Source organism: Borostomias antarcticus (genome assembly GCF_949987555.1).
Source record: "Borostomias antarcticus genome assembly, chromosome: 10".
NCBI classification, from domain to species: Eukaryota; Metazoa; Chordata; class Actinopteri; order Stomiiformes; family Stomiidae; genus Borostomias; species Borostomias antarcticus.
This window is the reverse complement of record NC_140243.1, coordinates 24044886-24057260: the sequence shown is the minus strand read 5'-3', so window position 1 is coordinate 24057260 and position 12375 is coordinate 24044886. Positions and strand designations below refer to the sequence as shown.

General features: G+C 43.0%; 1 protein-coding gene across 1 annotated transcript; it reads left to right on the top strand.

Moving 5' to 3' along the window:
• Nucleotides 1-576: 576 nt before the first annotated feature.
• Nucleotides 577-11590, top strand: LOC311314312 (CKLF-like MARVEL transmembrane domain-containing protein 8; the record flags this gene model as incomplete). The annotated part of the gene is made up of 4 exons (XM_084444651.1): nucleotides 577-714; nucleotides 10713-10886; nucleotides 11099-11218; nucleotides 11498-11590. The coding sequence occupies 4 exons, from the start codon at nucleotides 577-579 to the stop codon at nucleotides 11588-11590; spliced, it is 525 nt and encodes a 174-aa protein (XP_084300777.1).
• Between the last annotated feature and the right edge of the window lie 785 nt (nucleotides 11591-12375).

The following is a 12375-nucleotide window of genomic DNA, read 5'->3' as shown; positions in this document are numbered from 1 at the left end:
CGTCACCCTGGTCCTGGAATGAATAGGCTACTGGATTACCAGGGCTATATAGTAGAAGAAAATGGTTTTCAAGGGATGCTCTGATACCCAGAATCCCCGTGAAGGAAACCACTTGGCCGGTGGCAGAGAGACAAAAGACCAGTGCTGGGCGTCTGAAGGTCGGTTTGGAGGAAATATTTCAACTTTTGCACCTCTGCAGTAGCCTACAAGTCGATTCTAATGGTGTCCTCAGAATGTAGCACCATATGCAAAGGCTTACCTGTTACATGACTGACTGACAATGTTTCATTGGCCTCAGCAACTACCAAGGGCATTTCCATATCATCCACTCCACTCCTGGTGAAACAAAAGTGACCTATTCCCACATAGCCTACTAGCTGTTGTAATTTGATTATTAGTCAAACTAGGCCTGTGCAGCTGCGACAGAAAATGACATGGGCATATTTTCTCTATTCGTTTTCTCTTTGGTTTTGGGTTGAACAACGTGGGATTAACCCTATATAATGAATCTCTCACCTTCTGTTCTTGTGTGGTGGGTCGGGATATCCTCGCGCTCAGCCCTCAGCTGACGTGAACATGGCGGGAGACGCGGCACGCGCGGTGATAATAACCTCCAGGAGCAGCAGTCCAGCAAGAGAAAACCTCTCCTCCACTCTAGCTTTCCACAGCCACTTCATTCGCACTACTTCAGGCCTTCTCGTTTCTGGTGAAATAGTAAGTCCAAGAAAAAATATTTTTGAGGATATTCTTTTTGAGCCAACAAATGCAGGAATTTATAAACAGATTTTAAATAGGCATACCATTTATAGTACTGTAGTATATTTTTATACTGTATTAAATCAATACATCTGTATTACTCTCATGTAGTAATCAATATTACTAAGAATAATGAATAAACTTCACTATAGGTAGAACTGTGTTAATATAACAGGATATTGACAACAGAGGCCCTGTCCTGAGTAAACATTCCTTTGTCCTCTGGGTCAAAAAAGATAACACCTCGTCTACGGTTGAAACGTGATCTAAGCAGGACAGGAAGAACCCAAGATTGCCCCCATGTCCGGAGGGGGGCAGAGCCCAGTGACCTGTTGACCAATTACAAGACTAGTTGACCAGATCTGTGTTAAATGTACATCCCTTGTAACCTTAGTACTGCCGAAATTTTGACCTGTGTGGCGTGCTCAATAAATATTTGGTTTAACTGCATTTTGCTCCTGAAGTCCTTTCATATTTTTGCCCAAAAGTCAAGAAGAAAAGAAACCACATTTTGGCGATGGGGATTGGGATGGCGTCTTTAGCTACGGTTTGACAAGACCCTCGAAAGATAGCAAGATCAACTACCTCTTGTGTACCTACCGGCCAGAGGAGGACAAGAGAGAAAGAGACTGCGAGTCTTGATCGAGGTAACCCGTCTTGCAAATTATTTTATGCTTTCGCCATAAAGAACTTCCAATAAAGAAGGAGAATAGAGTAAAATTGTGTACGCATAGTTGCGCTGACTTGGTATGGGCGGGTCTTAAAAAGACGCATACGTTGGCGCAGAGTTCAGATAAGACTTGAGCTTATAGAGTGAAGTTCGATGTCTATAAGAAAGCCGGTTAAATTAAATGCATGAAGATTGCATATTTGTGTAAAAGTGAGGTACCCGTGTGTGAAGCAGGCTAAACCGGAGTCCTGCGTGTCTCGTTTTAAGTACGTTTAGCCGTCTGCTATTGTCCTGTCTTTCGTTTCTTGTAATTGTTGTCCATTGTATATTTGAGAATTGGTTTAATGTAGATACCATTTGTTGATATTCTTACTTTCAGAATCAATGTTGAGGGAAGGGAGGTCTTTTGTTCTCTCTTCCACGTGAGTGTGTGTACGGTATGTGTGTGTGTGTGCCTGCCTTCAGCAGCCTTTGATCTTTCGTGAGGAGACAGGGGCTGTGTCGGTGTGAAAGGAGAGAGTGAAAGGAGAGCGTGAGGAGAGCGTGTGGAGAGCGTGTGTTGCGGGTTTGTGCTTTGAGTAAAGTTGAGGTTGTGTGTTTGTTGGTTGGGTGTTTGAAAGTTGAGTTAATGTAAATAATATTTGTTGATATTTTCTGTTTAATTGTCTTTTGTGGGTGAGGTTGCTCCCCGTGCCCTGAGTTGTAAATTCCTAGCCCTCATAAAACAGCTGTGAAGAGGGGGGGTCAGTGAAACGCGTTCACTGGCCAGGGGGGTTGTGCTGTGGTTTGTACAGTGTGAAGTCACCCAATTGTGTCTGTCTCTCTATCTATCTGTCTCTCTCTCTTTCTTTCACATTTATTTCTCTCTCTTTCCTGTCTTTAGAAATTAGGGACATATAATTCATCCAGTGGGTCGTGCGGTGTATGGGACGACTGGATTAGGTTAAATATTAATTCATAAATGCATAAGTGGATGCTGAATCTGGGCCAGGTGGACACTGATCGAGACATCGGTTACTCAGTACTCAAACCCTAGCAGCAATCCACTAGTCAATTATAACTTTTATTAGTGAAACCTTTCTTCAATCTTCATAAATTGAGAATGGTGTAGCGTTAGCCATACTTTAGGGATATGAAGAAATCTTTCATCCTTCTCACCTCTGTTGTCCTATGCCTCCATCTAGTGGTCGTTTGATAGGTTGCAGTTCCCGCTGGTCTATTGTATTGGTTCAAGTGTATTAGGTGGTTTAATGCTGCCATCTTGTGGCCGTTGTTAGATATGACCGCTTTCTATGTTTGATTATTCGTGTGTTTTAGGAAAGTTTGATTTTTAGAATAATGGGTTGTGAATAGCAAATATATTTTTTAATTATCACTGCTTTGGGATTAATTGGTTTTTCCCCTTTGAGTAAATCTGTTTGCAGTTATATCCGGAAAGGTTTTTGTCCATACCAGTCACCAATCCCAGACCATCCATCCATCCATCCATCCATCACCTGCTTGAAAAGTAAGCCTGAATTGCTGATTAATGCTCATTAATTGAACTAGCCTGATCACCTGATTTAATTGTTTTGAGTGGTTGACCTGCATTTAAGGCTTGGTATTTTATGATAAGGTGATTGATTGGTTTGGTTACTTGATTTGATAATAAGGATAAATGGTTAGTTCATTAATTGATTAATTCTTGATAAATTATTTATAGTTATTCAACTTTTTATTATTATAAGTATCATATATATAATAATTCTACTTGATACTGGATATAAGTGGTTTTGAGGGTGTTTAATTGTTAAATGGATGTAGATGGTTTGGTGTTGAGCTTTGGTTCTTGAGTGATTGGTGGTCTGTTGGATATCTGGTTTAAAGGTGTCTTGGTTTTTGATAGAATAAACATCAGTTTAAGGGTTTGCTTTAGTAGAGCGATATAGACGTACATACATATATTACGCTTTGCATATTGTGTGTGTGTGGAGTGAAAGGACTGTGAGTGGACGGACAGTAGGACTCAACTTGCTGACAGGCAAAGTGGTGTGGACATTTCGATGTCTACGTCAAAATCTTTTTTGTTTTAATTCATTATTTTCTGGCATACAGCGGTTAACGAGGGGATTGTCCTCTGGTGCACAATACCCTAAGCTTGCGTCAAACCGGGCTTTGTGGTTTTTAATTTGTAAAAATTAAAAGTGCTTAAATGGGACCGATCGCTCCCTGTGCTGAAGACTAGGGTTGAGATTGAGCAGGATTATATCTGGATAGGAAGTTTAGGTAGAGCAAGAAGTGTCCTATGTCTGTGAGTGATTGAGTGTTCATTTCTTTATTAATTACATAATTGATAAAGCTTCATTTTATAGTGTTAGATTCTTAAGAGGCTTATAACAGTCTCGAGTCTTTATCGGTCTATCGATCTTCGTGGATTCCAACATGTCATCCGACATAGACGTTAATGTGCCCATGCTCACACCGGTGGAACAACTCAAACGCGATTATCCAATACTGAAGGGCATCGGTGATATATCTAAAAGCTGGGCACGGCGATGGTCGGATGTGCCACAGCCTTGGCCGTCTACAGGAAGCTTTGATGAAGGACTCATTCAAAACATGCGCGTTCTGGTTGAGGCATACAAGGCTCACCAGAAGACGGGAAGACAAGGTAAGGCTCGAAAAGAAAAAAGAGATACTGAACTCGCAGTCTTGACACTGTTCGGTAAAGCAGGGCGGAGACAGAAAGCAGCTGTGGAGGCAGCAGCTACCACAGCCCGAACTGTAATAGAGGAGGCCAATGACAAGACGGACATACTGCAGAGTGAAATTGATGCGCCGTTCTCCCATACGGCCCCAGTCTTGACCCCGCCTCCTTATGAAGCTCAGAAGGAAGCTACTAAGGCTTATCCACAGCTACCCGTGCTAAATACTGAGGGAAGATATGTAATCAGAGATGATAATAATGACATTATGCAGAAGGGAAATGCCAGGACGACCGTTGTAACTCATCTTGATGTGAAGCGCAAAACCAAGAAATTAGATAAGCATCCGACACCAGCTGAAAAGAAGAAGAAGAAGAAAAGCAAAAAGGGCAGACATGAAAGTGACAGTGGCTCTTCTGAAGAGGACGGAGCAGATAGGGGAGGATATAGTGAGCGCATTAGACAGATTATGGCACGTGCTGAGAGGAGAGGGAGAAAGGACCTAGAAACAGAAACTAGTAGCAGTAGTGAAGAAGAGAGCGAGGAGTCTGACTCGGATGATGGTGCGAAGGCCAAGGAACAGGTGAATAAGGAGCTGAGAGATATGGAAAAGGAGTTGGATTCCATTAATGCATCAAAGACTGAACTTGAATCTGAACTGTATGCAGCTAAAAAGGGTGATGATGTGACTCACTTGGAGGATGCATTGAAGGATCTTACTGTAGTTCAGTCAGAGACAGGGCTGGACTGGGACAAAAAATCGGCCCTGGCATTTTTGGCCCAGACCGGCCCACCACAATCGGCCGGACCCAGGGCTGGACTGGGTGAATATTTCCTACCGGGAAATGTAGCCCCAGTCAGGCCACTAGCCGAGCCGACGCGGTGAGATGGAACACCTTCAGTTTCGTTTTGTTGACGGGGGGGGGGGGGGGGGGGTGCATCGCGATTTGTTGCCGGGGGGGGGGGGGGGGGGGGTTGCTGCTGCGCGATTTGTTGACGGGGGGGGGTGCTGCTGCGCGATTTTTTGACGGGGGGGGGGTGCTGCTGCGCGATTTGTTGACGGGGGGGGGATGCTGCTGCGCGATTTCTTGACGGGGGGGGGGGGGGGGGTGCTGCTGCGCGATTTGTTGACGGGGGGACAGGCCAGCTGGCTCTCTAACGGCCCACGCAAATGACACCTGAAACTAACAGAGGGAGGGGTGGGGCCTACATATGATTGGGCCAGCCCAGTGTCAGTATAGAAAATGGACCAATGGGCCGCTGTCCCTGCTCTATGGGCCGTTCGTTAGCTCTTTTTTTTTTTAGATCGGCCCACAAGTAGGTCCGGCCCACCGGGCATTTGCCCGGTACGCCACATGGCCAGTCCGGCCCTGGTCAGAGATGCAGACACAAACACGTCAGATGCAAAAGGAGTTGGAAAAGTATGATCTTCGTCCAAGACCCAGTAAACCTGAGGAGAAAAGTGAATCGGAAGGCACACGTAAATCAAGAAAGAAGAAAAAAGAGAAGAATAAAGGTGACGGGAAGATGTTTCCAGTGGTGGTTAGTGGTGCTCATATGAACTACAAGCCCTGGCAGGCTAGTGACATGTCTGCAATCTTGGATAAACTGCCGATTCTCCAAGATGGCGCTCATCCCTGGACGACGAAGATTGATTAGCTATCACAAGGCATCTCACTCGCCATGGGTGACATTAAGAGGATCTTGTCATCAGTACTAGGAGTACCGCCAATGGAAGAAATTCTGGAAAAGGCTGGAATAGGAAGATGTGCTCATACAGCGATTTATGATGCTGGACTTTTCGCTGCCAATAGAGGGCGTTTGTGGAGAACCCTGAAGGAGATGTACCCTACCAATGTACACCCAGACTATATCATTTTCGACGCCTTAGGTGACACAGAGAATCCCAGAGCATATGTGGCACGAGTTTACCAACAGTGGAGAGACCTCATGGGAAACGATCCTGAGGAGCACAAGTTGGAACGCGCTATGCTGCGACTGAAGCTCCAAGAAGGCCTGCCTCAGTCCGTGAGGAGTAAATTGGGGGAAGTGGTTGGTCTTGGGTCTATGGTAAAGAACATCTACATTGATCATATTGCTCATCTAGTGGAGCATTACAGGAAGAAGGAACGGACCCTGAAGGAACAAGATGCTGAGCTGAAGAGGGAACTCACTCAAAGTCAGTTATTGGATGGATAATGGAGGAGATAAAAGTTGTTTTGCAGAACAATAACAACAACAACAACCAATGATGTAATCTTCACTCCCGTTCCCTGTTTTCCAACAGCCTCAGACAGGGGGAGATTATTAATTCTGAAGAATTCAAAAAAAAAAAAAAAAAAGGGGGGGGGTGAAGAGGAACTTGAACATGTCATTGGATAGATGTCATCAGCGATTTACAATACAACAAGTATTTCTTACGTTTTTAGAATCAATTTTTTAGAAGAATGATAGCGGTGATAACCTACGTTGTCACCTTTGAGCCTGAGTTCATTATTAAAGTTGAAGTGATGAGGAATATTTTTATTACATCTTTGACATTTTGGAGAAACACTTGTCTCCAGAAGATTATTATAGAAGCAAACTAGTTGGATATGGACTCCAGAGTATGAACCATCTTTTTGTTCAGAAAAACAAAAACAAAAAGTCATGTGTGTTGAATGGTTATTGATGATTTGATGCTAAGTTCAGTTTATTACAGGAATTTTATGATAGTAGGAGTATTCAGTTATGGTTTCATATAACATCAGTTTAGATAATTGGTTTACAAGGTTGTTTAGTCAATTCAAATGGATTATGTTTCTCACTTTGATTTAGGAGTTTATGTTTCAATAGTCAATGAATGGACATAAGCTGTTCGTTTATGCATTCTACTGTATGAATTTCATTCACATAATGATGATGTGTTTGTGAGGAGTTGGCTTTAGGCCTTCTCCTCTGCTATTGACCCCAGTCTGTGTTGAGTGTTATCTTTCAGGTGCTATGGACCCTGGGCGGCAGGTCTTTGAGGAGCCTGGATCGTGCCTTCCTGGGGACTGCCTGAAACCTGTTGTTTGTCTGTTGACTATTGTTTGTCTTGTCTATCTCTTTCTGATATGTGTTGGAACATGAGGTTACTTAATGTTTAGCATTATATGTCATTTCTGTTTAGGGTTTCTGTTCAATCAAGCTTGAGGATGTCGCCTACATTTCACCTGTGTTTTTGATTCAGGTGTGTGTACACGTCTCCTTGGTTAGGTTGTTCTGTTTTGTAGTAATTTAGGTTTAGTCTATGTCTATAGGATGTTCTGTGTTTTGTGTGGTTTTGTGTTGATGTTTTCAGACTATCCTGGAGTGCATTGTGTGGGCGGCCAAGGAGTTGTTGCCCCTCACCAGCATGAAGCTATGAACTGTGTGGAGTCACGAATGACTTGAGGGTCATTCTTGGACATTCCTGGAGTGTTCTCCCTGTTTCGGACGGGGTGAGCTTACCATCTTGCTACGGACATTGTTCTCTGGGTGTCAGAGAGGATTGCGACACCTGGGGGTTTGATGTCTGAAGATTGCTCCAGCATGAGAAGAGAATATGAGACAGCGCAGAGGGCTGTTCTCTTTCGATGGGGCTATGTGCTAGTAACCTCTGGCCCCCGATTTGCTTTGCTGCTGTGTGATGATTTGGTTATTTGTATGTGTTTTGGGGATTGTTTGTTGCGTTTAATGTTGTTTTGTGTCGAGGCGTTATGACGCCTCGAAGGGGGGATATGTAGTATATTTTTATACTGTATTAAATCAATACATCTGTATTACTCTCATGTAGTAATCAATATTACTAAGAATAATGAATAAACTTCACTATAGGTAGAACTGTGTTAATATAACAGGATATTGACAACAGAGGCCCTGTCCTGAGTAAACATTCCTTTGTCCTCTGGGTCAATAAAGATAACACCTCGTCTACGGTTGAAACGTGATCTAAGCAGGACAGGAAGAACCCAAGATTGCCCCCATGTCCGGAGGGGGGCAGAGCCCAGTGACCTGTTGACCAATTACAAGACTAGTTGACCAGATCTGTGTTAAATGTACATCCCTTGTATGCAAATTTGTTTGTCATGTGATACTTGGCCTGAAGCCAAGTATATAAACTCGCCACCTCGTAAAAGAACCTTAGTACTGCCGAAATTTTGACCTGTGTGGCGTGCTCAATAAATATTTGGTTTAACTGCATTTTGCTCCTGAAGTCCTTTCATATTTTTGCCCAAAAGTCAAGAAGAAAAGAAACCACAGTACAATAGGTTAGTCTTGTTTTGTTCCAGCTGGAATATTTGTATTCCAGACGCACTTAAGTCTATAAAATAGGCCCTAACATCTAGACAGTACTATTCTTGCCGCGTCCGGATACCCCTGAGAAGGCCAAAAGCCGACCGCGCAGGGCTGAGCAAAGCCACCATGCCCAAATAAAGGCTTTTTTAACTTTAAAAGAGACGTGAGTGCTGCTTCCATCTTTAGGCTTTCATAGCCTATTATTTTTCATGAATATGGACCCCTGGGACTGAGCACCTCTCTTTTTTAACTCTTTAAACCACAGCCTAAGAAGCGTTCTTTTTCCTCTCTCAAAACCGCCTATACCAATTTCAAGCATTTTATCCATAAATACTTTATATTTGGATTAGGGTTAGGGTTGGTTGGTTAGGGTTCGGATTAGGGTGCTGTAAGAAGAGCGGGGGCGTGCCACTCATCCAAACAACTTCACACTCAACACAGCACTTCCTTGGGTCCTGACTGAGAACACCAATTATTGGGTCCAATAATTTACACCTGGCAAATTATTTCATAACGCGCCTGGTTCTCAAGAAAATCGAAATACAGACACACTCAGACAAACAGAGACGTCTTCCTGTATAGCTAGATGGGTACCACCTTACATTAGGCCTACAGGCCTACTCGGTAATAACAGGGCAATACCACGGTTATACCAGGGTAATGCCATGACAATTACATTAGTTACTTGTAGTAGTTACCTGTGAGTTACCAGGGTAATACCATGTAAATATCGACATTTTTACCAGCAAATACTAGTACTGTAGTTACCTGTGTAGTTACCCCCAAATCCCCATGATTGATTAGCCTACATGGAAACAGAGACAGTAGTTTCTATGTAATAATGTGGAATCAAAGCTGGAAAATGCAACATTGTCAGTTTCTATTTAATTAGATATGTTATATCCTTCCTAAAATATCAACTTAGCTCATGGTTTGCTACCTGGAAACAGATGGCAGTTTCTATGTAGGCTAATAACATGGAATCAGAGCTGGAAAATGCATTACCTGTTCCTATTTAATTATATGGTTATATCCTTCCTATTCTGAGTACCCAGAAGCTCTTGCTTAGTCAAGAACTTCTGGGTATTTAAATCATGTCACAGCACAATGCCTGAGTATGCGTTCACATTTTTATTCTGCATCACCCTGGACTTTTGTTGAACTATCTGCCAACTAAGAAGCCATAGATGGTTTCACAATAACTTCAGCAATCACCAGGGCTGCATATACAGTAAATGTCACCCAATCACAGGCTTGTGAAAGGTTCAGCAGATTCCACAAAATGTTTATAAAAATAAAGGCACCATGAGGGGCGAAAAACAAAACCAAAGACTAAATAATAAAACCAAGGTAGATACTCAACAAGTGGAGAACAAAAGACAAAGCTGGGAAGACAAAATTACAAGATGGCACAGGAAACACCAGGGATAACGCACGGTGACAGCTAATACTCAACAAAAAAGGACTGGCAACATGTGGGCTATATGCACAGACTAAGAAGACACAGGTGGAAACCAATCAAATAATCAGTGGCACAGGTCTCCTCTGAATCAGAGTAAATTTAGCCAGTTGTGGTCCTAGGGTTGGCCATTTAGGTGGGGTTGCCAACAGTGGTGTCTCTGATTGGTGGCTGTTGCACTATAGAATTGTGGATAGTTATTTTTTCCCCATTCGACAGTTTGAGGGGACAAAATTCAAAATACTATAAAAAATGCAGTTTTTGAGATAGAATTCTCAAAAAAAACATTGGGGATTTATTTAATGAGAATTTGCAGTAGCTGCATACAGTGCTGTTTACAGTAAAACATTTTGATGAGCTGTGGGTTCAATCTTTTATATTTCAGAAATATGTGTAGATCGTGGAGGACAGTCTGAAAATGCAGTATAGCAATAAAAATTGTGGAGGGAGATAGAGATAGGTTTAATAAGTTTTACAGTTTTTAAGGGAAACGGAGTGATGAGAGACTTCTGACAGTTGCTGTAGCGCCACCATCAGGACTATAAGACCCTCAATGTCAGTTGAGGACTTCTGGCGTAGCACGGGACGCAAATGTTGGTGCTTTTTCATGCAGAGGAAGTCAGACTTCCTAGGAAGAAGATTCAAATTCAGAAATAAGTAAGGCTGAGTTTACCTGATTTGACTATAGCTGTGAACAATGTGAATAAAAGTAATAAAACTATATAGCATGTGGTTGAAATTTGAGCCTAACTGTATATGCGCCCAGTCAGGCTTGGTTCATTTTGGGCTGTGTAGCCTATAGGAAATAACCTGGACTCCTCCTCCTCTCCCCTCCTCCCCTTAGGTCTTTGGCTTGTTGGTGTGGGTTCTGGTGGGGGGAACAGAGTATTTCCGGGTGTCGGCCTACGGCTGGGTGATGATAGTGGCGGTGCTGTACTGGGTCCTCACTGTCATCATCCTCATCCTCCACCTGACCAAGGCCTACAACAGGATCTCTCACATCCCATGGACCACACTGGTAATGCCACATTACACACACAAGCACACACACATGCACGCCCGAATGCAGGCATGCATGCATGTGTACACCCCCCCCCTCCCACACACACAGTCACGTACACACACACGCAGACATGTACACACACGCACGTACGCGTACACACATATACAGTACACACACACACAATGCACAACAATCATAGCTAACTCCATTACTCGCGTCCTCCACAGAGCCTGGGTTTCAACGGCAGTGCCACGGTGATGTACCTGGTGTCGGCTGCAGTGGACGCTGCCTCGGTCAGTCGGGCTGTTAGGGGGCGCAACAACTACAACTGCTGGGCAGCCTCTTCGGTAAACTCTGAGACTGGGCTCCATAAGGATATCACATCATAAAGATAGCTATATCTGTGTATCTCTATGTATAATGTAACTATATGTTCTATTCAATCCCTACTGTATGCTGTGCCCCTACCCTCCGGTCACACAAGTTATCACCGGAATCTTGTTTAATAGTAATATGAAACCATATATCTATTGAGGCATTGTGTGCCTTTTCACTATCTCACCCATTTCCTTATTGAATTTGAATTTGTTTTGTTTATGTTCCTCTTTCTCCTCCTTCCTCCATAGTTCTTTGCCTTTCTGGTCACCCTGTGCTACGCAGGAAGCACCTATTTCAGCTTGAAAGCCTGGAGATCAAGACAAGAGGAGCAGCAGAACTGACTACTGTATCTATGGACTTCTGCACTAGAGGAGCTTCTGCAAAACACTTGAAGCATCTGGACAGAACCAGTCCGTTAACTATCCCTCTAAGCTCTGGGATATATAGACTGGTGAACATTCCAAATGAATATTAGCTTTGCTTGACCAAAGTAAGAAATGTAAAAGGTTGCAGTGCTGCCCTCTCCTGGTAACTGAGTGCTCTTGTTTTAGGTAGTAAACTCCATGGTGCTAACTAACCAAACTGCAGAGGAGTCATGGGAACAGACTGCTACCAGGTCAGCAGTGCCTGTCAGCAATGTTGAAGCTCAGGTAACATGCTAGCCAAACGTGTATTGCACGTGCACAGCATACCGTTTCAAAATGTGCATAAATATTGTTTAATTAAGCCCATTTTAAATTTGATTAGGTTTTTATGGCATACATGTTAATTAATGAGTATTTGATTCTAAGTGGGAGAAAACCATGCACACTAACAGAATAAAGTTGGTGGTGCATTGACCTCATTAAAGAAGTAGTTTGGTATTCATCATTAGAAGCCCGGTGAGAAGGTTATTTATGATGATATATAGCAGTCCATATTAACATTTTGGCAGACTGTGCTTGAGATATTAGTGCTGATTGCCCATGAAATGAAGAGTTTAACATGTTTTTTGAATGATTTTTCACGGTGCCCACCCACATCCATTGTATGACCAAAACGGTGGTAGCGCAATTATCAGACTTTCTCAAAAGTGCTAGTTTTGTCAACTTTTTGATCTGAACCATTGTATATGATCATAAGTAAC